This window comes from Arachis ipaensis, chromosome B3, assembly GCF_059453495.1.
Source record: "Arachis ipaensis isolate K30076 ecotype BB chromosome B3, ASM5945349v1, whole genome shotgun sequence".
NCBI classification, from domain to species: domain Eukaryota; kingdom Viridiplantae; phylum Streptophyta; class Magnoliopsida; order Fabales; family Fabaceae; genus Arachis; species Arachis ipaensis.
The window spans coordinates 16665242-16691526 of record NC_142438.1 but is presented as its reverse complement, the minus strand read 5'-3'; the positions used below and the strand labels follow the sequence as shown (position 1 = coordinate 16691526).

The 26285-nt window shown below is 33.6% G+C and overlaps 2 protein-coding genes across 2 annotated transcripts; both read right to left on the bottom strand.

The window, feature by feature from the left end:
* Positions 1-2130: 2130 nt before the first annotated feature.
* LOC107629997 (Calcium-dependent phosphotriesterase superfamily protein) lies at positions 2131-5837 on the bottom strand. The gene is made up of 4 exons (XM_016332986.3): positions 5305-5837; positions 4125-4406; positions 3274-3441; positions 2131-2673 (listed from the first exon to the last, which is right to left on the bottom strand). Exons 1-4 carry the CDS (start codon positions 5631-5633, stop codon positions 2271-2273), a joined length of 1182 nt encoding a protein of 393 aa, XP_016188472.1. The 5' UTR covers positions 5634-5837; the 3' UTR covers positions 2131-2270.
* A 17922-nt stretch (positions 5838-23759) lies between these two features.
* Positions 23760-25911, bottom strand: LOC148569924 (protein FAR1-RELATED SEQUENCE 5-like). The gene is made up of 4 exons (XM_088506733.1): positions 25559-25911; positions 25006-25409; positions 24483-24922; positions 23760-23894 (listed from the first exon to the last, which is right to left on the bottom strand). The coding sequence occupies exons 1-4, from the start codon at positions 25909-25911 to the stop codon at positions 23760-23762; spliced, it is 1332 nt and encodes a 443-aa protein (XP_088362859.1).
* Between the last annotated feature and the right edge of the window lie 374 nt (positions 25912-26285).

Genomic DNA, 26285 nt, shown 5'->3' with positions numbered 1-26285 from the left:
ACACAGGCTGCAGAATACACCATCTCAAAAACTAAAAACACACCCAATCATGTCTGATATAATACACCTGAACAACAACAAGTCAATTAAAATAACAAAAAACCAGTAAAGTGTAGATACACCCACACTTCTAGCTAAAATACACCCAAACAAGAATTGATCTACACCCGAGCGTCTGCTACAAATTCCAGGTAATTAATCACAACTAATACATTGAATCGACAGATTCAGGTAAACGTGTTACTTTCACAGTCAATGTTCAGCAATTTTTCAACTACACAATGCTATACAAATTACTGAAAGAAAATTCATACTAATCCTATGTAAATCAAACCTCAGGAACTTCATTAGATTCTGACTCATAATCCACTTCGCCTGCATTCAGCTGAGAATCTGAGGTTGAATGATCCATTATCTTCAAAACGAGATCAAACTTTGATTTCAGAAAACAACAAATCAAAAATAGAAATCGAAGGTTGAGTTGCAGAGAGAGAAAAAGGTAACCTAAACGAAGAAGATGCTAGTGAGAAAAGGAGAGGAAAAGAACGATGGAGAAGAAGGAGGGAAGACGCGCGAGAAGAAGAACAACGAAATCTCAAAATAACGAAAACGAAAAAGGAAAGAAATATTTTAAATCTGGTAGTTAGATATACGCGCGATGTTATATAGCGCGTGTAATCAACGTACCTGAAGCAGCGCATATTTTGATTTTATTGTTTAATGAACTTGTAAAGCATACAAGCCATTAGGGCTTGTATGCAGAGCTTTTCCGATAAGATTATAACTTTTCAACTGATGTAATAATTTTAATTTAGAAGACATTTTAAGGTTTATGTTAAAATGATCTTTGAAAAATTAGATGAGTATCAATTTAATTTTCAAACGATTATATTCATCAAATTGGTCCTCTAAAAAATATAATTGTAAATCAAATTAGTCGTTTTATTAGTTAGATGATAGATTTGTTTAGGTGAATTTTAAAAAAAAAATCTTTTGTCAATTATCTTTTTTTTAAATATTTTATAGAAAAATAAAAATAATTTTATATTTAAATATTTCATGCAGAAAGATCTTTTTATTTAGGGTAAATTATATTTTTTGTCCTTGAAATTTAATAAAAGTTTCAAAAATACTCCTAAATTTTATTTTCTTGGCGATTAATTTTTCAAAAAATTTAAGGCCGATTCAACAACAATTTCATAAGAACAACCTTTAATACAAGCAAATCAAGTATAATTTTCATGCATTATTGTTAGATTGGTCTTAAATTTTTTGAAAATTTAGCCGTCGAAGGTATATTTAATACAAATCGAAAACTTTTAGGACAAAATTGAAACAAAATAAAATTTAGGAATATTTTAGAAACTTTTGCCAAACTTCAGATACAAAAAATATACTTTATCCTTTTATTTATCAATTATGTTTGGATAGGTGGAAACTCAGCTGCAGTCGACTTCACATGAAGTTGATAACTGAGAGCTTTTAGATAATTTGACTAAATTTTCTGATTTAACTAAATTTTCATCGATTTCACATGAAGTTGATAACGGAAAGCTTTTAGATAATTTGACTAAATTTTCTGATTTGACTAAATTTTCATCTAAGGCTCTCAGCTATCAACTTCACGTGAAATCAACTGCACTTGAGTTTTCACCGTTTGGATATAACCATATAAGAATACTTTTTTGTTTATTTATTATATAAAGAACATCTTTTTTTTAAAAAAAAAAAGATCTTACAAAAAAAGATGTAAATTATAACTTCTAAATTTTTTTTTTTAATTTTTCTAACACCTTTACTTTTATTACTAAAAATTTACCAAACACCCTAAAAAATGAAAAACGATCTTTTTTCATCGAAAAAATATTTTTTTTTATAAACTTAGTATCGCTCAAACAAACACAATAACATGACAAATTAATATTATATATCAATTATCATAAAATAATTATATAAATATTATCTGATATGTTACAAATTTATGCAGGTCAAATTAGACCTTGAAAATTTAAGCCTTTTTGCCAAACATAATATTATCTGGTTGTTATGGAATGATCAAATTCGTTTCTGATTCAAATGGCAGTTTTATCTACTGAGATGTGCACAACTATAACTATCCATGGCAACATGGAAGCAATTTTGAATTCATTTAAGGACTTCCTCAACTGTGAATTCATTGTCCATCAATGAAAACTTGTAATTAAGCAAAACATCAAACTCAGGATTTTTTTCAACGTAGTGTATAGCTCAGCAGAGTATTGTTATCTATTTCATTTCAAGTTGTAAACTCCAATAAAAGGCATAAGAACACTTCCCATCCATAGTTTACCATCTTTCTCCTCCACTTCACTCACTGCTCTAACAACTTTTCCCTCGCTATCTTCCAATATCTGCAGAAGTTTGCCTTCGGAGCTGTACTTAACAGCCAACGCATGTTGCCGGCCACCAATTTGAAGCAGGTAGTGAATCTTTGTTGGTATAGGGAGCTTGAGTATGAGTTTCCGAATATTTGGATAGAGGGCATTAAGGTACGCATACATATACCTTCGGCAATGAAGTGCAATCCAAAAATCGCCATCTTCATTGACTCTCACATTGTCAGGGATTCCAGGCAGGATGGCTATGATCTCTGAAGTCCCGGCCTTTTCGCCTTTCAGCCAGTATTTGCGTAGCCTATATAGAACAAGAAATGGTATAAAGAAAAGAACTCTAATAATCAACATGAATTCAGATATCGGACTTCTATCATTAGGTTCTTTCAGAAAAATGGCAAAAGATTTTCTAGCTAACATTGCTTAGTTTTTCTTTCAGCACAGGTAATAACTAGTGAATGGAATTTGCATTATCACCAACTTAGAAATATCCTCTTATTTGGTTTTTGTTTTGATTTCCTGTTGTTATTTTCAATGTTGTTTGTTTTAGGATTTTATGAAGATAAAAACGAAACATGAAATGAGAATAAAAAATTTGATTGTACTGTTTTCTCTGTCTTCCTTTATAGAATCTAGAAAATAGAAAAATTCTGAGGATGAACCCAAAGAGACACTAATCCTGCTTATGTTTGCAGTCTCTAGCATATCAGAAGGTTCACATATAGATATATTCTCTTAGAATCTCTTGCTATGAACCTCTGATTGAGTACCACGTTGTTGGGGTGGTAAACATTTAACAGTAGATAACAAGATATATAAGTTTCTTTGCGAGCAAGTAAAAATTTCTAACACAAGGGGTCGTGCTTATTTGAAGTGTTAAAAGCTGTTATTTTAGGTTCACCTGCCAACAACACCTTCACAGACGTAAAAGAAGGAACGATCTTTGCTTAAGGAAATGCCATTTGGAAATTGAATGTTTCTCACAAGAACTGTGGTTTCCTTAGTGTCAGGGTTGTATTTCAAAACTCTGCCGCTATCATCTCCAGCAAATACCAGTTGAATAAAGTTCCTGCACACAAAATTATTTTAGAACCAACAAAGCAAGACAGATGTAACAATAATGACAATATTTCAGAATTCTATGAATTAAATATTTAAGGAAATCACTCTAAATAGGCCTAACACCTTAGTAACTGCTTCATATAGGGATGCCTAATAGACCTAACCATTTGACAATGCGTTTACATTAGTTGTTGACGCCTTAGCATAACCTTCCTCATTTGTTTGCGTTTGGGATAGGTTATTATAAGACAACGCGTTTCACTCTTACTATATGATGCATGGAAAACTAAGTTCATAAAATTCTAAAGCATGGAAAACCACCAGATTTCAGTAGTGGTGCATGCATCATATTTATAACCAAGGATTTCTAACTTAGTTTGGATGATTCTCTTGTATCCGAATCTTGGATACAAAATGATAAAGGATTTACTTACTCTGAAGGTCCTATAAATCATTCAATTTTCAATCAAATTTCTACAGTTCAAAATTTGTTATCATGTCCATATATTGTAAAAGAAAAAAAATCAATCAGATTCCAAAGTTTAAACATTTCCATTTAAGTCGCTATACAAATAATTTTCTAGCAGATTCCTCTGATTTAAAATAATATCTTGTGATTATATCCCTATTCAGTACAAAGTTTTTCAAAAGAAAATAGCGATTGCTAAAAGTTTTAAAAGAGGATCCTACCTGCGCTGATATTTCGCACTGCTATCCGTAAAATAAACATTCCCTTCTTCGTCAACATCAACATCATTGGTAAACCTGAATGGCACCCCTTCAGCCTCAGTTGTAAGAGGTGTTGCTAAACCACCCTCAGGCCCCACCTTCAGAAGCCCAAAATATGCATCCGCAATGTATAAATCGCCAGTTTTCTTGTTGAACCTGAGTCCCAAAGGCCTTCCGCAGATGTGCTCGGTCGTCACATAGCTAAGTGGTGATGCAGGTACTTTAGGATCACACAATTCTGACCTGTGTTTGAAATGGACATAGAAGAAAGATCATTAACATTTAATCACATGTTATTGCAAACATATACACTCTACTGATCCAAAAACTTAAATTCAGTATCTAAACAAGAACAAGCTTTAAAGACTCAAGCTCAAACTTTGAAAAGGATGACCTTGTGTACAATAATTTAAGGTTCGTCAGCAATGCTGCAAGGAAACAGCATGTTGCAGAAGTAGCAGAACTTCATCTGAAGTGAAAACTCAGAAATTGGGAGAAAATGGTTCTACAACTAGAACTTGCTGGGTGAAAAATGTACAAGGCATAGTGGGTTGATGTATGTGTAAAGATTGCTCCGCTCTAGAAATAGAACAGCTCAAAAACAAATATTTTTCAACCATGTTAGGTAAACATAAAAAATCCGCCACCAAATCAGCCACTCGTATAAAATATATATTAAAATACAAAAATAAACATTGAAAACAGATTAAATAAGAGTTTAATTTTACGGCACTGACAGTATAAAGTGTTTTGTACAGTCGCGCAATCACATCTGTTCTTTTGAATGAACATTCACGGACACCATATAAAAGATAGTTATTTTTGTTTATGCCGTAAAACTTCGGACAGTACCTACCTACAACTAAAACTAACAAGTATAAGTACCTACCTACAAGTATCCAATTAGTGCCCATATGATATAACATGGAAAGTGGGTCCCATTTAAAGTTTGAAATCAAACTAAATTCTGTCATATAGTGAGAACCATGAAATAAGTAAAGTAAACTAAAATCAAGATAAGACTAATTAAATTAAGGAATGATAAGTTATGCGAACTAATTGTAGATTTGCAGGACTCACCACTTGAAAAGTAGAAAACACTCTCAAAGTGGAAATTTAGGGGTTTTCAAAATTGTTATACCTGTTGGGAGAGGTATAAGCAAAGGGAAGCCAAGAGTGTCCATTCCAGAAGAGAATCCTTCCATCAGCGACACCAGCGTAAGGACCGCGACCTTGAGGGTCGAAAGCAACGCTCTCTGGTCCCTGAACCTCGTTCAAGAACTTCACCTCCGATTTCTGCAACAAATTCTCCGAGTCTTTCTCCGGCGGCACCTCGGACCACGGCGGCATTTCAATCAATTTGGCCTCGAATTCCGGGAAGCTGGCTATGGGGCTGTGTCGAAACGGATCGAGACCGCAGTACACGGCGAGCAGAAGGAACAGAATCGCAAGCCATCGAAGCAAAGTCATTGTTTGAGTTTGATTACTGAAAGTTAATGTATTCTTATGTGAAGTTATGTGTGTAGGTAAGGGCCTAAGGGATGTTGAGTCATGAGGAGAGTTTCTTTATTATGCGTTTATGGTGGGTAGTTGAGTCACACATGTGGGGAATTGGTAGCTGTATCATTCAAACTTCAAAGTTCAAAGTCAACATTCATTGTTAATGTTATGCAATTGCTGATATCCTTCATAAATAAAAGAGTAGAAAAATTAACGGGATTTTTTTTAATAAATAAATAAATATTATTTATCAAAATATACAATTTGAAATATTTTTACGAAAATGTATTGTATCTCTTATTTCATTTGCATGATAAACGAGGTAAGAGTGGACAAAATTTATATATATATATATTTCGTTCAACAATGTGACAGAGAGTATGTCGTCGTACATTTTAAAAGGATCTCCTTGTTGGCGGCTACAGATGACGGTGAAGAGAGGGGGTGTGGAGAGTTCACGAAAAGATTGATGCCACTGTGAACAATGTTTACGAGGCGGATTTGGGAGTAGCGCGGAAGTCAGTTGATGATGGCGGAGGTAATAATGTCCGTATTGAGCTTAATGGCGTGGAGGACAGAGAGGAGCGTGAAGTCCCTAATGCACCTGACGAGCAGAATCAAGCCGAGAAGGAGATTGGTGAAGGTGCGGAGAATTGTTCGAATAGCACAACAGAAGGAAACATTCCACCAAGTGCAGTTAATGAGATCTACACTAGCTTGGATGGGAGTGGTAAGCAGCATGTTGGCATATGTCTGATGAGGGATGATACAGTGCATGATTTAGATTTAGAGAATGAGAATACAGTGGTGGAGAAACTGGGTTGGAGGATAAATGGGCTGTAAGAAACTTGAAAGATTTGGGAGACTCAGAGTCGGATGCAAACGATGAAACTAATCAAGATGAGCACGGAGGAAGTTAGGATAAAGATATGGTTAAAAACAAGGCTGCTTGGGATCTGGCAGTCGAATCAAGAGCTGTTTTATATGACGAGGATGAGGACATTATGACTATTCTCCAAGCTCAGAATGAAATATTGGCACAAAAAAAAAACAAGCAAAATAGAAAGAGAAAGCAAGAAGGAGCCGCCCAAAAAATCGGAATAAGATGTGTAATAAAATTTTTAAATGATTTTAGTTTATGGAGTGTGAGGGGTTTACGGGGTGGTGGAAAGTAGAAAATGGTAAAAACTTTAAGCGTAAAAATAATGTGAATATGTTAAGATTGATAGAGACAAAGAAGGAGGTGATTACTAAGTTTGGTGTAGTGCAATTTTGGAGTAATGATGCCGTGGGTCGGGAATTTGTGGAATCAAAAGGTGCTTTTGGAGGATTATTATAATGTGGGATGATATGATGTTTAGGTTGAGTAATTGTTACATAGGAGAGAGATAGTTGTATATAGAAGAGAAATTGACAAACAATAATTTTCATTGTGCGATTTGCTTGGTGTATAGCGCACATACAAGGGAGGAGAAGCTTGTTGTGTGGGAAGAGTTGAGTTTTTTATCGAGAATATGTCAAGTTTCTCTTTGCTACATGGGTGACTTCAATGAGGTTGTGCAGTTGGAAGAAAGGAAAGGCGCTAGTGTGTTAGCAACAACAGAGGAAGACTTTAAAACATGGATACATGAATGGAACTGGTGGATATAGAAATGAATGACCATAAGTTTACATGGTTCAGGGTCAATCGTGCAGTCAAATTGATAGAATGTTGGTGAGTTTAGTTTTATTATTATTATTTAGAGAACTTGGTTGAAAAGGAATGACAGAATCTTTAGAAATCAAGAAATAGGTGTTGTGGAAGTAGTCAACAGATCGATTAGGAATTACAAAGGGTAGAGTGATATTTGATCTTTTAGATTGTTGACGGCATTGTCAAAGACGATTAGAAATTAATTTACTTTATCTGTCTAGTACTTTTCTTTTGATATTCTACCTTGTTGTGTTAAGCTTTTTGTTTCAAAAAAATGTATTTCGTTCACAGCGCCATATGAATCTTTATTACATCCATTTCTTTAACTTTTCTCTGAATTCTATCATTTTCTAATCACATTATCAAATTACAAGGAGATTATGACACATGTCAATGCACATGATGCGGACATCAACCGACTGAAGTTAACATGGCACATTGTTGGGGTATCCAACTTTAAAGTTGGTATTGTTTTTATTATGTTTATGTTAAAGCATACATGTGTAGTCATACATATGATACTTTTATAAAATTAGTATACAGTATATGTTAGGCGAATGAATATATTATTAGCAATAATTTAAATGATAGGGTATGATTTTAGGTATTAGTGTAAAGTATCATTTTTATCCCCAACGTTTGGGGTAAGTCTTATTTGTGTCCCTAACGTTTAAATCGTTCTATTTGTATCCCTAACGTTTATAAAAGTGATTCAATGTTATCCTATGATCAATTATACTAACAAATCAGATTATATTTTTCAATTATTCTCACTTGGATGTATTCATTATCAATTAGGTCTCACTTAGATGTGTTCGATTTTAATATTATACCCACTATTTGTGTTTAAATTTAATTATGTCCCTAGAAAAGTGAATTATGTAAATGTTGTAGGAATTAGTTTCAACTTTTGATGAGCTATTTTTCAGAGTGGATCATCGATTCTATCCCAAACATTTATATTCTAACTTCAAGAAGAGATTTTTAAAACTCAAACTAAAGCATTCATGATGTGTAATTGACAGCAGGATAACATTAAATCACTTTTACAAACGTTAGGGATACAAATAGGACGATTTAAACGTTAGGGACACAAATAGGATTTACTCCAAACGTTGGGGACAAAAACAATACTTTCTCAATGAATTTATTATCTAAATATTTATTTAGGTTTATTTTTCTTTAAACTAAGTTATTAAGCATATGTTTATTAATTTAGTTATTAATTAATCAACTAAATGTTTTTAGTTAACTTAATTAAGTAACAAGATGTTTATGTTTCTAGTTATTAATTATTTAAGTAAATAATTTTATTTAAATTTGTTGTTACTTAAATTAAGTTATTAAGTTGATGGTTTACTTGTTAATTATTTAAGTAAATATTTTTAGTTAATGTAAGTTATTGAAGAAGATGGTTTATTAATGTTGTTATTAATTATTTAAGTAAATATTTTTATTTAAATTAATTTATAAGGTAAATATTTGTAGTTATTTGTTAAACTAGTTTACTTATAATTTAAATTAATTTGTGATGTAAATGTTTAGTGGAAGGATTTTTTACATTAAAATTTTTATAGCTTTATAGGTTTATATATTTCTCATTCGAGTTTTTTATTGTTTACCAGAGGCCTCACCTATTTCTTTTAGTGAGTCAGTCACATACTCCTATCACTGGACGCTATTGTCCCCTACTTAAGGGAGGCTGGCTTTGGCAATGCGGTGCCACTCAGAAATTTCGTGTTTAACAGTTCTCTGATTACGGTATTCGTGGAGCGTTGGCATCTTGAAAACCACACTTTCCACTTGTCATGGGGTGAGTGCGCGATCACCCTGCAGGATGTCGCGTACCACCTCGGGTTACACGCGCATGGAGAGCCAGTGGATGGGTGCTTCCGTGATTTTCACACATAGTACGGGACCGAGACTTGGGCATTGGTGGAGCGGCTACTTAGTGGGGTGAGCATGGGTCGGGTTGGTTCGGATTTATGGTGAAATTAGAACCGAACCAATTGAATTGTAATTTGTTCCGTTTGGTTCGGATTTACGTTTTTTTGTGTATGTATCTGAACCGAACCAATTGAACCAAACCAAACCAATTAAGAACGGATTGGTTCGGTTCGGATAATTGGGTACCCGATGAAACAGAAATTTATAAAAAAAATAAAATTTTTATCTTAAAAATTCTATAGGTACAATAAACATATAAAATCAATAGAAATAATCCAAGCATGTTAAACACCAAATACATTAAAAACTAAACACATTAATAAGGAGAGAATTTGGTTTGGTTCGGATCGGACTCGATTACCCGTTATGGTTCGGTTCGGGTTCGGACGGTAATCGAGTGCCCGCTACCCGTGCTCACCCCTAGGTGTCAGGCCTCTTGCAGTCCAATAGCAGGATGCGCAAAGGAAGGAGTCTTTCTCCCTCAACAGGGTGCAGCCTTGACCGCCTAGGATCTGTCAGAAATAATCAACAGATTGTCTTGTGGGGTTACATGTCATCTCTAATTGGTAAGGAAGAAAGATCAAGACTCGGTGAACTCAAACTCAACAATTGTAAAAGCAACAGAAAAAATATTGTTGTTACCGTCTTATGCTACTGCAATAAGCAAAACACCACTATATTTGACATACAGGTGCGTGCCATCGACTGAGACGAAAGGCTTACAATGCTTGAATGCCTCCACATAGGCAGGGACAGAAGGCCCAGAATATCTTATCAAATATGCAAAAGTTGTGCACCATAAGGTGTCCATCATAGTACTTGTCCTTTTACTTGAGTACTTAATTTGATGCTTCATAGGCTACTTGGTCCGGGCCGGGAAGGCTATAGAGGACACGGATTCATGTGGAAGATTGCCTCGTAACTAATTCCACCCTCAATGAAATGAAGGAATTTATGGATCAAATCCGGAGGAGGCGACTGGAAGGAGCTCCCGTGTCAATCACTTCCATTCCTCTCATTAGACCATCTGTAGCACTCATAGCTACAGCCCGAACTCTATTATGTTGTACTTCACAAGTCACATTAATTAAGTTTACCGACAGTATCTTGACAACTACTTTTCTCGGGCTTCTCTGCTCGTAGTGCTTTCAATACGAAGTCCCCCTGGAAGTAGTACTTAAGCCTAATAGCCCATCTCTCGCTTCCAGGGCTAACCTTTAATGTGGCATTTCTGCCCTGGGTTTTGGCTAAGATCTTCACCGGGACTTGGATGAGAGTACTTTTTTGAGTCTACTGCATTTCCCGCGATGGAGAAGATTAGATAGTATGGCCTTGAACTCACATATTATTTTAGAACAAATTAGTCTGCAGTGCTTGTAGCAACCTAGGCACTTTATTGTATGACTCATCTCAATCTCTGTATATCTATGCAATTGCCTTTTGTTTCGCCATCCAAACCTTTCTATACGAGGGTTTGAAGTGATGGCTTTGCTTAACTATACCTTATAGTATAGGGATGCTGACGGATAGGTTGGACTGTATCAATGGCAGGTTGACACGGCAAATAAGGCTGCCATCCAACTGTCGATGGTTCTGAAACATGGTTGGTGCTAAACACGTGTGCGCTCCTCCAACCCTATGCACCTCCCTAACGAAATAACACATACATGGTTGATATTTATACAAAATATAACAATGATAAATGATATTAATTAAACCACAATTAAACCAGGCCTCACCAATATCCAAAATTCTGTCGGAGGACAACAAGAAGGCTCCACGAACATCCAGCTGCATATTGCCGGCAATGAACATGGTACTTTAATCGGTCCGACTCCACTACTCGGTACTCAGTACTTCTGCGAATGCTATAATTCTTCACCCGTGTTGGAAAACAGAATTTTTTCGTGCATCGCGTCCACATCCAATGTCTAAGAGTGACTGGGTACAACTGATAAGGCCGGAATTAGGTGCGGGACAGGAAGAAGATACCGAACTGATGCCTCCACTGGCGTCTTGGGTATAATCTCCTCCTCGTCATCATCTTCAGAAGAACCACTATCGTTGCTATCTGCAACATACTCATCGTCGGATTCCTCACCATTCACGTCCATGTCTTCCACTGGACTCGCAACGTGTATCAGTGGTGGTGCGAGAGGTGGATCGTCCTGCACAAAATTCGAGTGGCCGAATCTACCGCTACCAACATCATTGACCTCTGTATAAAGTTCTATAACTTGTTCCGCCATAATTCTCCCATAAATGTCAAACATGAAGCGCACATGCTCGTCGCCATGGAGTCAAAACAGACGAAACCGGAAAACTCCATTTCTCATCGGTGTTAGCTATCTATATCCCACCCTTCCGAAATGAAATGTTTGTGAAGAATACAAAGGGTTGCACATCTTTTTATAGCTACTAAAAATTTGTCATAATATATCTCGTTATACAGTAAACGTCATAATTTTTCACGTATTTCATTTACAGTGTAAATGAAATAAGATTATACGTATCTCGTTTACATTGTAAATGAAGTAAACACGTCTAGTGTTTCATGCTTTATCTCATTGTAAACGAAGTACGTACACTCTTATTTCTTTCACACTGTAAACGAGATAAAAAAATACAGTATATATTTATAAAATTACTATAAATTATATATTTTAATAAATAAAACATTTATTTTAAAAGAATCCTAAATTAACGAGTATCCACACAAAAGCAGTTTAGTTGGGAAAAATTAAATATTAGAGTAAACAATTAAAGAAAAAGACACTTCGATTTTTATCTTTATTATTTTAACACCTGTTAAAATTCCGTACTCATTACAAATAAAATTTTCAAAAATCAAATTTCATTATTATTAACGTACTTTCTAACAAAAAAATTCTCATTGTTTCAAAATAATGAAATTAGTAGAAGTATTTTTTAAGAAATCGCGTTATCTATCATGTTATGTCGTTATCTTTTGTGAAAATAGAGAGAAGTCAAATTGAATCTGTACATTACATTTTGAATCTCATATATTTGTAGGAATATATCTTAAATTGTAATTTGAGACTAAATGTGAGATTTATTATTTTAATATTTAAATTTAATTTATTTTAAATTTTATATTATTTTTAATTATTTTATTAAAATAATTATATAATTAGTAATATTTTATTATTTTTTTATTAAGATAATAATATTTTTTTAAAATAAGACCAATTTCATTTTATCTATTAATATTAATATAAATTTTAATTTTAAATTATTAATATTAATATAAATTTTAATTTTAAATTATTTCACTTCTCATAAGTATCAAAAGTTATACTCTGTATAATTTATTGGAGTTGCTCTAAATATCAAAATACATTTCAAAAAATTAATTTTTTTATGGACAAAAGTATTATACTCTTAGTAAGAATTTGATATTTATTTATTTTTTGTGTATATTTTTATTCATTTAAAATAATCTTTAAAGTGTACTTTAATATTTACGAATATTAGTATGTTTTTGTCCATCTTAATTTTTTTGATGTATACTTTTGTCTATTTATTATAAATTAAATAAATTTTGTATAAATTGATCTATCTTTGCATGTTTTTAATTCATAAAATAATTATATATTTAATTAAATTAACACATAATTAAAATTTGAATAAAAGTAATTTTTAAAAATATTATTAAATATATTTTGACATTATACATATATTTTTCAAATTCTATAATCTTATAAAATTAATGTCATAAATTAATTATTTAATATTTAATTAATTAAAATATAATATTTTATAATTAAATAAAAGATATATAAAAATTTATTTTTATATATTCAATATGTATATAATTAAATTTATTTTACAATAATATATAAAAAATGATGATACTACACCGTCTACACGTAAAAGTATTTTTGTAATTAAGTCTAATTAAATTGGTACAAGTCAAATAAAAAAAATTGTGTATGCGTCACTGTTTTTGGTTTTTTCATATTTCTTTGACACAAAAATTTTTGTTAAAAAATACAAAAACTTATCGATATAATGACATGAATACAATCAATGAATGAATTTATTGATAACAAGTGTGGATCGGTATAAGTTAGGATAGATAGAGTTCATGACTAGTAAATTTTATTAAGTGTAGGTATGAGTATGATGTATACTGAAGTAAGAAAAATGAAAAGAGAGGTATAATGCACTCTTACGAACTTAAGGAGTGTACGAACTATAAAATCAGCGATTTTCAACGACCAAGTAGTTGTTGTGGTGATGGGAGAGCTGAGGGAAGACGGAGAAGATAATGGCAAGTTGATAATTCTTGAAATTATTTTGAATGAGTGGATTAATGATCATTCAAAACAAAATCAGATAAAAATAGTAACATATCAACCAATTTATGAAGAAACTGAAGGGAGAATAGATTGTGTGGGATGTGATCATATTAATTATGAAGCTGATTTTGAAGATACAGTAACATGAATTAATGAAGGTAACTTTAATGGATTAGAAAGGAGGGGCAAAAGGAATAAGAAAAAGAAGGTTCTTTGTAGGCTTGGTGCTAGACCCAACAATTTAAAGATGTCCAAAAAAGATAGAGAATGATCTTCGGACTCGGCTTCCTCAATCAACCGGTTCGATGTTGTTGGGTTGGGTCTAGAATCTGAGTTAGGCTTAATGAAAATAGAGCACGGTTTTCACGATAGGGATGGGCACGCTAGAGAAGGGTCTACGACAAGTGTGCAGGAAGCTACATCTGCAAAACTTGCACTGAAAACCAGTGCGAAGAAGATCGAGGGAGACCGAATCAGTGTTGAAGGAGGAAAGCTAAAGACTAGCCACGACAAAGGAGGTTCAACGTGATAAGAAAAATGCGCAACCCTGACGCCACCCTGACGCCACCTATGTTGGGTCGTGAGATCGAAGAAGAGTTGGTAGCGGAGAACCAAGCCGCTACTCTCCCGACGGTGACATTGAATGGAGGGACTGGTGAGTTGGGTGTGTATGTTGATGATGATGGTGCAGAAGACGTTGATGAAAGAACACATGATAGGGATGACATTGTGAATAATAGTGGGCATGGATTTCGGCAGAAAGGAAACAGCATTGACAAAGAGACAGAGGGAGCTATCGGAACACGATAAAGAAGTAGTTGGGAAGAGAGTGGTTGATGATGGTGGTTCGGACAAGAATGAAGGAAGTAAGGGAAACAAAAATAATATTTTGGAGGAGCAGATGCTTGAAAATAGAAAAATTTTGGACCTCGCGTTGGAATCAGGTGCAATTTTATACAATGAAAAAGATGTTATTATGGCTATTCTCCAAACACAGAATGAAGAAATTGCTCAGAAAAGAAGATTGGCAAAACAGAAAGAGAAAGCAAGACGCTGCAGGCCCAAAAATAATTAAAAAAAGTGTGTAATAATTTATTAAAATAATTTGTTCTTGGAATGTTAGGGGGTTAATGGGTGATGAAAAATTGAGCATGGTAAAAAACCTCAAGAAAAAATTTAAATTGAATACGTTGGGCTTGTTTGAGATTAAGTGGCGGGTAGTGACGAAGTTTAATGTAATAAGAATTCGGAAGAGTGATGCTGCGGGATGAGAATATGTTGAGTCGGAGGGTGCCTCAAGTGGTTTACTGTTAATTTGGGATGAAATCATGTTTAAAATGAGTCGTTGTCATAAATGAGAGTTTTGGTTGTGTGTTGAAGGGATCTTACTAAAAATAATTTCAATTATGCTTTCTGTGGTGTATGGAGTTCATACAAGAGAATGAAAAATTCGCTGTGTGTGAGAAATTGAGTTATATTACAGAGTTATGTCAGTCTTTATAGGAGACTTCAACGAAATTGTACAGGTAGAGAGGAGAAAGGATGCTGTCAGATTAACAGAGTTTTAAGAATTGGATGAAGATATGCAACTGGTGGACTTTCACTTAGCGATCTTGCAATTGGATTGATAGAGTTTTAGTAAGATTAGAGTGATTGAAAATATTTCTACGAGTATAAAATTAGGAGTATAAAATCAGGAATACACTATAAGAAGGAAAAACACAAAAAATGATTGATGAAGTTTTTTACAATTTTTTTTCTTTTTTTAACTTTTCTATTTGTTTGTTGTTCTTGTTTCACTTATTGTGTTGAGCTCTCTTGTTAAAAAAAATACACTCTCATATAATCTCACTTGCATAAAAGAGTGAGAAGCATATTAACCCTTAAAAAAAAGAGAACAAAAAAAAAGCCAAAGAGAAGAGATTCAGTCAGAAAAAATACTCATTATTCACATGCCTTCTTCCTAGCGCTTCTTTGGCTATTTAGATATAGGAATTATAAATTCTGTTATGGTTCTTTTGGTGCAAATTATATTATCTTATTTTTGCCACTTCACTTTTCACTTGGGCTCCCACTTATTGGATTTTTACTCTCTTTTCTCGTATTATATAACACAGAAATTTGTGTATATGATACATAAATTTTTATATATACTATAAATTTATTGATATAAAATAAAAATTTTTGTGCATGGTACATGTTTTGATGGTTACTTAAAATTAGGTTGTATTTGGGTCTAGACATGAGGTTCAAACTTCTTATAAGACAACGTCCGATTTGTGCTAGTGTCGAAGCGCCACTGTCCAAGTTCCTCGTGAGGAAGTGGAGAGTGATACAGAGACTTCAATGCTTAAGTTGGCAAAGACTTTAGATAGATTTTTAGTAGATTAGATTCCGAAATATACCTAAAAGTCTCAGTGTATTTATAGTAGGAGTAATAAGAGTGAATACCCCATCCGACCCCTGACAATTACCTCGAAAGGACAACGAGAACCCCAATAAAAAAAACACCCAATCCGGCCCCTGATATTTTTTTTGGGACTGATTAGTTCCTGTGCCAAAAAAAAAACAACATTGATTTTTTTGGCACAAGGGCCTTGTTGTCCTTTTGAGGTAATTATCAAGGACCGGATTGGGTTTTTTTTTTCAAGGGTCTCATTGTCTTTCGAGATAATTGTCAGGGACTACTTTGGATTTTTCTCGAGTAATAACTATTTGAAGAGTAGTTCCACCTTTAATGGTGGATGGTCATTCCCTTGTTAAAATCTCCCTTCTAAATAAGTGGAAAATATCTTAGAAATTAATTACTAATTCAGTCAAGTAGGACTACTGTTGTCGTGGAGGTCGGGTAAAAAATTAAAAATAGAAGAAGCCATCCTTTGGGTGGACTTTTCTTCCTTTTAGGTCTGGCTTAATGTTTTTGAGTCAGAGTATGAACAGTAGGTAAACTTTTGCTATGAATATATTTTTATTTGTTGGCTAAATCAATATTTTGGACATGTGATCCTTAAAAACTTATGTATTATGTACCAATTTTTTTATGTTGTGTATATTTTATTGGTTGGATGTCAATGTTCTGAATATGTGATCTTTTAAAAAAATTTATGTTGTGCACCAAAATTTTTATGTTATATATTTTATTGGTTGGATATTAATATTCTAGACATGTAATACTTTAAAAATTTTTATATTATATACTAACATTTTCATTTTGTATACCAAAATTTTTATAATATGAATCAAAATTTTTGAACTCTATTTTTTTAAATATATATAGAAGAAAGAAGAAGATGAAGAAAACAATATGAAAGAATATGTGAAAAAAAAAGAGAAAAAAAAAGACGACGCAACGATATTATTAAAGAAGTGCAAAAAAAAGAGGAAAAAAACGAAGAAAAGGAGGAGGAAACGACGACAAAAAGAAAAAAGACGACAATTTTAAAGAAACGCATGTAAAAAAACAAATTTATTTAAATTTAATTCAAAAATTACTTAATCGTCTAATTTTTTTAATATACAAAATAATTTAAGTGGTTCATTGTTATATTTAAATTGAAGTCTAAGCTAGGATTTACTAACATCTTATTTGTCATATTTTTTAAAGAATCCTTTCGGATATGATATGTATTTAGCTTTAGGGCAATGAGAAATGATATTTCTATAACATAGATTATGTATTTTATTATTTTTTCTTAATTGAGCGTGTATAGTATAATTGCATTATATAATTTGTTTTTCTTTTGCCATCACTTCTTAGGTATCACTTTGGTTAGTAGGTAGGATTACAACTTAAAGCTACTTCACCAATTTTCGTTACACGCCTCCTATACATACAAGTTTTTTTTATTTATAAATTATACAAATTGGCTCAAGGTCAATAAAAATGACATGCATCCATACTCTCCACACTCGAACGTAAACACCATGTGCGTTACTCAACCGTTTCACTTTTTCAAAGTGCACTCATAATGAAAAACTCTTCCTCTTCTTCCTCATTCAATACGAAAACCCTCGAGATTCAAGCCACATTTGAAACAAAAAAAAAAAAAAAAAAACTCTGAAGAAACCGTCTAAATCTTCGCAAAAAGTAAAAGAAATCAAGAAAGAAACATTCATATCTCCATAAAAAAAGACCAAAAAGAAGGAACAAACATCATTCAAGGTACTGTTTCATTTTTCTTCTAGGTTTTTCATATTTCTGTTTCTGATTTTGAAATCCAAGTACTATATCGTCGTATTTTTCTCTCTGTTTCACTGTTCTTAGTTTAGATATCATATTACTGTTCTAATAAAACTCTTCAAGTCGTTTACGCTATTTTACGTAGTTCTAGTGAAATGATATTTGGGTGTATACATACAAACTCTATTTTGTGAATGTTTGGATGTCTTTTAAGTAGGTTTGTATACATATAAACTTTGTATGGATCATTTCTAGGTGTATATGTCAGTATGGAATGTGACTGGTGCTTCTAGTGGCAATTTGAACTTAAATATCATTCTGAACTCATTTAATTTATGATTTTACTTGTTTGGTTGAGTTGAATATAATTTTAAACTCATTTAATTTCGTTTAATTGAAAAAACAAAATGTGTATAGGACTGGATTTGGATGTTTGTGGCTGGTATTTAGGTGCACGTGACTGGTTTTTGGGTGTATGGCTCTGGTATTTGGGTGCATTTTTTATCTATTGACAGTATTTCTTTTTTCTTACAGTAAAAATGATGACCAAAAATCAAGGTGAAAAAAAATACAGCGTAAGCGAATATATATATATATCTCTTAGAACAAGTCAACTTTTCCTAATATAAATATAGGTTATTTAAATGACTCTAATTTTGCTTTGTTTACAGCAAACCAAAGACTTGAAGTGTGCCACCAGACTATTGAGCGAAAAATTTGAAAAGATGAGCGAACCGAAGAAAGCGATTGTTCGTGAATTAGGATTTGGTAGACTCATGCACATCCCACCAATGAATGTGCCTCACAAACTATTAAAGGAGTTGGCTAACTCCTTTAAATTGGGCAAAAACACACTGGAAACAGGCTATGGTTCCTTTAAGGTTAAACCCAAAACAATAGGGCATGCCCTTGGCCTCAATGCATCAGGTAACTGGTTACAAAAATTCTGTATAATTCCATTCTCTGTAATATATGAGTGATATTTAGGTGCATGTGAGTGGTATTTGGGTGCATGTGAGTGGTATTTGGGTGCATTTCTTGTAATAAATTATTTTCTTTTTTGTAGGAGATCTATTTTCTGATAAAGTGAGTTATAAGAATCTTTTTTAAGAGAACCAAATCATTTTTAGAAGGTTCCAGGGCAACACTCTGAAGCAGTTGACTGATGAGATGATGAGTATCAGTGTTGAAAGTGAACAAGATCAGTTGATATTTAAGAGGATTTTCATCCTCTATATTCAGATGGCGTTCTTGTTGCCTAGTACAATAACCAAAGTATCTCCCGTGCACATAGCTCCAATTTTTGAGATGAAGAAAATAACAGAGAGCAACTGGGGAGCCCATGTGCTGAATTTCATCATTAAAGGCATAACAAATTACCGTCTGAAAAAGAAAAAATGAATCGATAGATGCCTCTATGCCTTGATGATAATCTATTTCCATCTCGCAAAAAACAAGGAGAAAAAAGGAGAGAAAAAAGCTGCAGTGTCCTGGGTTAGCAATTGGAACAGAGAGCAGCTGGTTGCAAGAATTAGAGCAGAGATAGATGGCCATATGGTAAGCAAACAAAATACCATCTCTAATTTGTGTGTATTTTATTTATATAGATGCTGTAAATTAATATTTCTACTATTTCAGGGCATCGTCAAGATGGCAGAAACAAAAAAGAAATTGAAAGAAGTGAAAGAAAAAGAGAAGAAAAAAAAAAAGAAACCAAGTTCTTTCTCTGAGAATGATTCATCAGAGACTGATGTTGATGTTTTTTCTGAGTCTGAGTTGGAAGAAGACTCAGAGGAACCTACAAGGAAACAACCCAAAAGGGGAGTCAAAAAGTAAGTAATATTTTTGGGTGCATTTTGTCAGTTTTAGGGTATTTTTTTCTAATAATTGTTTGCTTTCCAGAATGAAATTGAGAAAGAGGAAGCAGATTTTAGAAGATTCCAGTTCAGAAAGTAAAAGTGAATTCACTGATGAGTAAGATTCTGAAATTATCATCACTTTCTTTCCTGTTTCTATCAAAATTTAATGTATTAACACAGGGTTTCTCATTTAATTTCAGGAGTGAAGAATCCTTACCAATTAAAAAACAAAAAACAAGCAAAAAAATTCACACTACCGCCAAAAAGTATGAAATGCCTTCGACGGTATCTCATCATCAATATTGTTGTATTTGTCTGATTGATAATTTTTTTATTTTCAGGACGCAATCCAAAAAAAGAAAGCACATAATTGAGGATTCGTCTTCAGAAGAAGAAAATCATTCCTATGATGGGTAACATACTTTTTAAACCTATCTTAAATTTTGTAATCAAAACTATATTTTGTTAACATGTACTTTTCAATGTACTGTCAGAACTGAAATTGGAACTGAAACAATCGAAGGATTTTTAAGACAACATCAGCAAGGGTATGTTGAATTTGGGTGCATATTAACTTTTTTAAGGTGTTTTGGTTGTTGATTATTTTTCTTCCTTTAATTGATAGAATTTTGATATCCTGATTTAACTAAATAGTATTATTTACTGAATGATATTTATTCTATACTTAGAATGTCGGAGGTGAGCTTAGCAACCGAGACTGATCCTTTGTTCCAAGGACAAACGGAGCAAAGCAGTGTAAACAAACTTTCGGATTCCATGTAATTTCTTTTTCTTATACCATTTTTTAAATTCTTTTTTTACCACATTCTTCTAATTCTGTATATATTTTTTTTAGAACAAAGAGCCCTTTAATATTTTATTCAAGAAAAAAAGACAGAAAAAAAAAAAACAAATATCTGCAACAACGTAAGTTCTCAAAAAAAAAAGAGCCTTTCTAGGTGTATTTGGTAATTATTTGGGTGCATTGTTATCTTATTTTGGTGTATTTCAGGTTCAGTCGGGAAGAAGAATCGTTGAGTGATCCAGCTCAACAACAGATCATCGTTTTTCGACCATCCTCTCAATCGCTTGAAATGTAAGTTTTATAACTAAATTTCAACCCTCTAATAATCTATTTTAAAAGGGTTTTCTTAACATTTTATTTTTGTCTTGTTTAGAGTTCCAATTCAACTATACTGCCTTCATCCCAGGCAACATCAGAAAGCCCTATCCCACCATTTGAACCATCCCCCCCAACAGACAGGTGAGCAAAAATATTTGGGTACATTTTATTATTGTTTGGGTATATTGTTATCTTATTTGGGTATATATCCTGAAAATTGAGCAATAATTGAATTTTTTATAATCTGATTCATTTTCTCTAACCCCACAGCACTCCAGAACCCCAAAAAATTGATGAAAGCACACCAACAATGCCACCAGCTCCACCTAAAATGTAAGTTCATCACAATAGAAATTGATTTTCGATATCATTCATTTTTTTCTTAGTCTTATAGTACGATATATGTCAACACGCAGTGATCCAGCCCTTGAAGCGACTGCTGCTGCACTATTGATGATGGCAAGGACAACGTCCTATGTACCTAAAGAATTACCGTTGCCATCATTCAGCCTTGACTTGACTGATTCAAGCCAAGAGGAAACACAGACCCAAAAGGGGGTGGGGCAAGCAGAAGCTCAGGTGGTAAAAAGTCCGAAAACCACAATACTAATAGAAGAATTAGACGTACTGGTGGAAAAGATTGCAAAGAGTGGAGAAAAGACAACAACGGATTTTCCAGAAGGTAAAAGCCTGCCAACTAAAAAGCAGACCGTAGGCCAGATTTTTGACAAATTTGAAACTCCTACGAGGAGATATTTAATGTCGGTCGAAATGAGAAAAAAATGCTACCTCTGGGCAACACGTATCAGGACATACGCGGACGACACTACTGATGAGTATGATGAAATTTGCACACTGAACACCCAACAACTGTTGGTGTTGTCAAGAGTCCACTTTGTATCTTTAAAAGCTACTTCATATAATGAAGCTGACGTAAGATTAGAATAAGATTAATGATTATGTTATGACATGTGACTGCAACATTGATTGATGTAATTAATTTGGCTATTTTTTTTTCTAGATTGTCACTGCCATATGCCTGATCCTCAACCAACAGAATATTAAAAGATTCCAAGAAGAAATTTACTGTCTTCCACCTAATATTGTGGTAAGGTGTAATGTATTAAAATTTGGGTGCATTTTGTTATCTTTTGGGTGCATTAAAAGATTTTTTTTGGTGTTTCACAAATGCTGTAGAACATGGCTATTGGAAATCATCTAGATGGGGTGTTCTTACAGCCAAAATCCAAAAAGCCATTTAATGTCGAAGACTACCCAATGTTTATACCCTTTTTTGGACCGGAAAAAATTAGCATCATATTCATATGTAAGTTTTCATTTTTAAAACTTCTTATCACAATTCTTTGGTTATCTATGAATTAAACTAAAACAGTGTTCAATATGGAGATGTTTCAGATTTTTGCACCTGTTTGCTATTCAAATTAGTGGTGGATAAGAGTGGCTGATGTAAGAAAGAAAAAATTTTATATACTTGACCCCTATCACAAGACGTGTCCCTCCAAAGACAGAATGAAGCTAAATAAATTTATTGTAAGTTGATTATGTTTTTTGCGTTTTTAAATTTAGGTGCATTTTAATTCAAAGTAAGGTGTATATTGTTATCCTTTGGGTGTATTGATATATTAGACCTATTCCTTCTTATATTCAGCTTTGTTTTTTGTATTTAGGGGTATGTGATTTCGAGAATTAGGGTTTATACCGGAGGCACCTCTCAAGAGAAAAGATCGTGAAATTGAGCCTCCTTACATTGACATTTCAGGCCAAAAAACAGAGTACAGATCTTTCACTCTGAAAAATTGTGTTTTCAATTGCTGTCATATTTTAATTTGTAAATTATTTTTGGTTTTCAGCTATGATTGTGCTATTTATGTCATGAAATGGCTTGAAATAATCGAGCCTCAAAACGTTAAAAATGGGAAGTATGAGTAGGACAATTGGACTCAAGTAATTATATTTAAAACTATATAACTCTCTATTACTTTTCTAAATTAACAGATTTAATTCAAACAATATTCTTTCAAACTATAGGCGGAGGTCGACCACTTCAGAGTTGAATTTGCTTCCCAAATTCTTTTTCAAGACATGAATAGTGACAGAGATTCAGCGATCAAGGAAAGTGAAACAATGAGATTGTCGAAGCCATTTGTAGCTTTGTTGAGCCCATATTGTCAAGTAGATTCTTATGATATTGAAAGTGACAGTGATTGACTTCAGTTTTATGTAGTATTGAAATAGTTTGAACACTTGTAAATTTTGTGAATAATTAATTAGTTTGTATTATAAAATTTGTTTGCATAAATAAACTGTCTATACTGTATTCAAAAGCTGTAAATTACAGGTACATAGAAAATAAAGGAAAACAACACCAAACCAACTAATGCGCCCAATTACTTTAACTATGCACCCAAATATAACCCGTATACACCCAAATATGTACCATAAATACTTAAAACCCTAAAATCCTAAACCATAAACCCTAAAATCCTAAATCCTAAAATCCTAAACCCTAAACCCTAAACCCTAAAAAGCTAAACCCTAAACCCTAATTATGCACCCAAATATAACCCATATACACCCAAAATATACACTAAATACCTAAAACCCTAAAACCCTAAAACCCTAAACCCTAAAATCCTAAATCCTAAACCCTAAACCCTAAAACCCTAAACCCTAGACCTTAAACCCTAAACCTTAATTATGCACCCAAATATAACCCGTATACACCTAAAATATAGCCTAAATACCTAAAACCCTAAAACCCTAAACCCTAAACCTTAAATACATAAAACCGTAAAACCCTAAAACACTAAACCCTAAACCCTAAAACCCTAAACCTTAAAACATAAAAACTAAACAAAAAAAATTTATAACATAAACAGCAGCATTTGAAAATATATAAATGTAAAATGTCAAACACAAAAAAATTCAGAAATACACCAAAAAACTAATTTTTACACCCATATTCTGTTACTATACACCCAAAAAACTATCCCTGTTGCTGGTTTCCTGAACTGATAATTCATAACATGTCCATGATATGGGCTGGAATTTGGACGCACCACTGATGCAGCATCAAATAGGTTTAACTGGAAATAATAAACTAACATATTAGCAAAATTATTAACAAGAAAATTAAACTCAATCACCACATATTTAAAGAACATCATTTTTATCTCGTTTAAAACTTTCGTTTTCTTCTTTTTTAAGGCATTTGAAATCTGTTTGTCCAACTTTGAACCTAGCTTATTTTTTGGACGTCCTCTTGTTCGAACTCTTGGAGGGTTTTGAATCTCGTTAACGGATTCCAAGTTGGCATCTTCGTGAGATAACGAACATGTCCCCTTCCTTTTGGATTTTAGTTATTCCATCTCAACCATGACATTATCATATGCACGGTACAGAATGGCAGTCAGATCCTTCAATTCTGATGCAAATTCGTAAATATTTTGTGAATGAAATACCAGTTCGTCAAATCTCTTGCTTCTTGGCTCCAATAGTGGCTCGTCGTGACTGCTCTTGATATGTGTGTGTCGCCTCTTTACCTTCTTGCTCCATCGTTCCAATATATATATATATCTGGGTGACACTTGGGTTACTCGTTCAAAGCTTAACATGCTTAGTGCGTGACGGCACAATATCCCTCTTGACTCGAATAATAAGCATTGGCATTTCACTTGGGCTGCTACTGAGTCGTAAGTAACCACAAACTTGTTGAATATTGAGCTGGAAACTTGTTCTCCAACTTTGTATACTGAATAGCCTAGAGCGGAGTTCGTTAATCTTGTGATGCAATTCGCCTTCCCTCTGAATTGTGCTTGGACTTTCCTAAACTTTTGGTGAGTGTACACATGTTGAAACTGAGCTTCAATGGAGGATTTTGTTGCATACGGTATCACTATATGAAAATCTGTAGCATCCGATTCTCTCTCTGCTTGCTCCCTGCTTCCGAGGCAATTATTGTATTGTTTGACAAATTGAATAAGCGAGCTGTTCCGGGTAATAAACTTGTTAAAAAATGAATGCATACTCTCGCTCCTTTGTGTGCTTCTCATCCCAGCCCAAAAGTGGTGATCCAGATAAATTGGAACCCATATATGACGGTCTTCATAAAGATCTGCAATATACACCCAAATCAGACTACAATGCACCCAAAAATATGCAATTTGCACCTCTGCTGCGGATTTTAAAAAATATTACCCGAAAGCCACTTGTTGTCCACAAGACCATACTTTAGTAGAAAATCATTCCAATTCCTATCAAATGAATCTTTGCTATGAGAATTCCAAATAACTTGGCTCATTTCTTGTTCGATTTCTATATGTCCCTTGTACCCGTTTAATTTGCTTGGAATCTTCTTTGTGATGTGCCAAATACACCAACGGTGAATTGTCGTGGGCATACAAGCCTCGATAGCCCTTTTCATTGACGCGCATTGATCGGTGAAAATCCCTTTCGGAGCATTTTCTCCCATGCAACGAAACCAACATTGAAATAACCATTTGAATGATTCAATATCTTTGTTTTTCATCAAAGCGCATCTGAGAAGTGTTGACTGACCGTGGTGATTCATCCCGACAAAAGAACCACAAACCAGATTATACCTGAAACAGATTACCACAAAACAGAATTATAATCAACAAAATGCACCCAAATAATGATTCTATGCACCCAAAAAATGCCGATATGCACCTCTGCAGCAGATTCATAAAACAACATAAATTCAGCATCATAAACCAGAACACCATGTTACCTATTTGTATTGTAGGTGGTGTCAAATGAAATAATATCTCCGAAATACTCACAGGCAACTCTGCTCCTTGCATCTACCCAAAAAGCAAGCTTAATGGACTGATCGTCCTCGAGTTCGAGCTCGAAAAAGAAATTCTGATTCTTCTCTTTCATTCTTAATAAGTATTTCCCGAATTCTTTTGCATCCTCTTGTTCTGAAACATTCAGCACTTCTCTAGTGATGTAATTCCTCACGTCTTTTTCGATAAAATTTAACTCGCGGTGACCCTCGGCTACTGCAACAAATGATTGGAAAGTTTTGCTAGGTCTGATACCGGCTTTCTCGTTATTCTCTATTGTACGACACACGGACATGCTTAGTTCCCTGTGCTGTTTGAGCATCTGTGCTTGATCTGGACAGCAAGGATGTGAATGATGCAACACGACCTTCGAAATGATCCAAATACCAACATCCTTCGATACATGTATATAAATTCTTGCAGGACAATTTAAACCAGCTGAGAGATTTGTCTTGTTGGTCGGAGATATTTTCGATTTCTATTTTCCCTCTCTAGTACATGTAATCAATTGATTCATAATTTTGTTTCCCTTCTTATTTATGCACCGAACTCTTGTAGAAAAACCTACAACCTTTGAATAATCCTTGTAGAATTTTGTAGCATCATCAAGGGTTTTAAAAGTCATCCCAACCTTGGGGACAAACTGGTCATCAATTACATAGAAGGTCT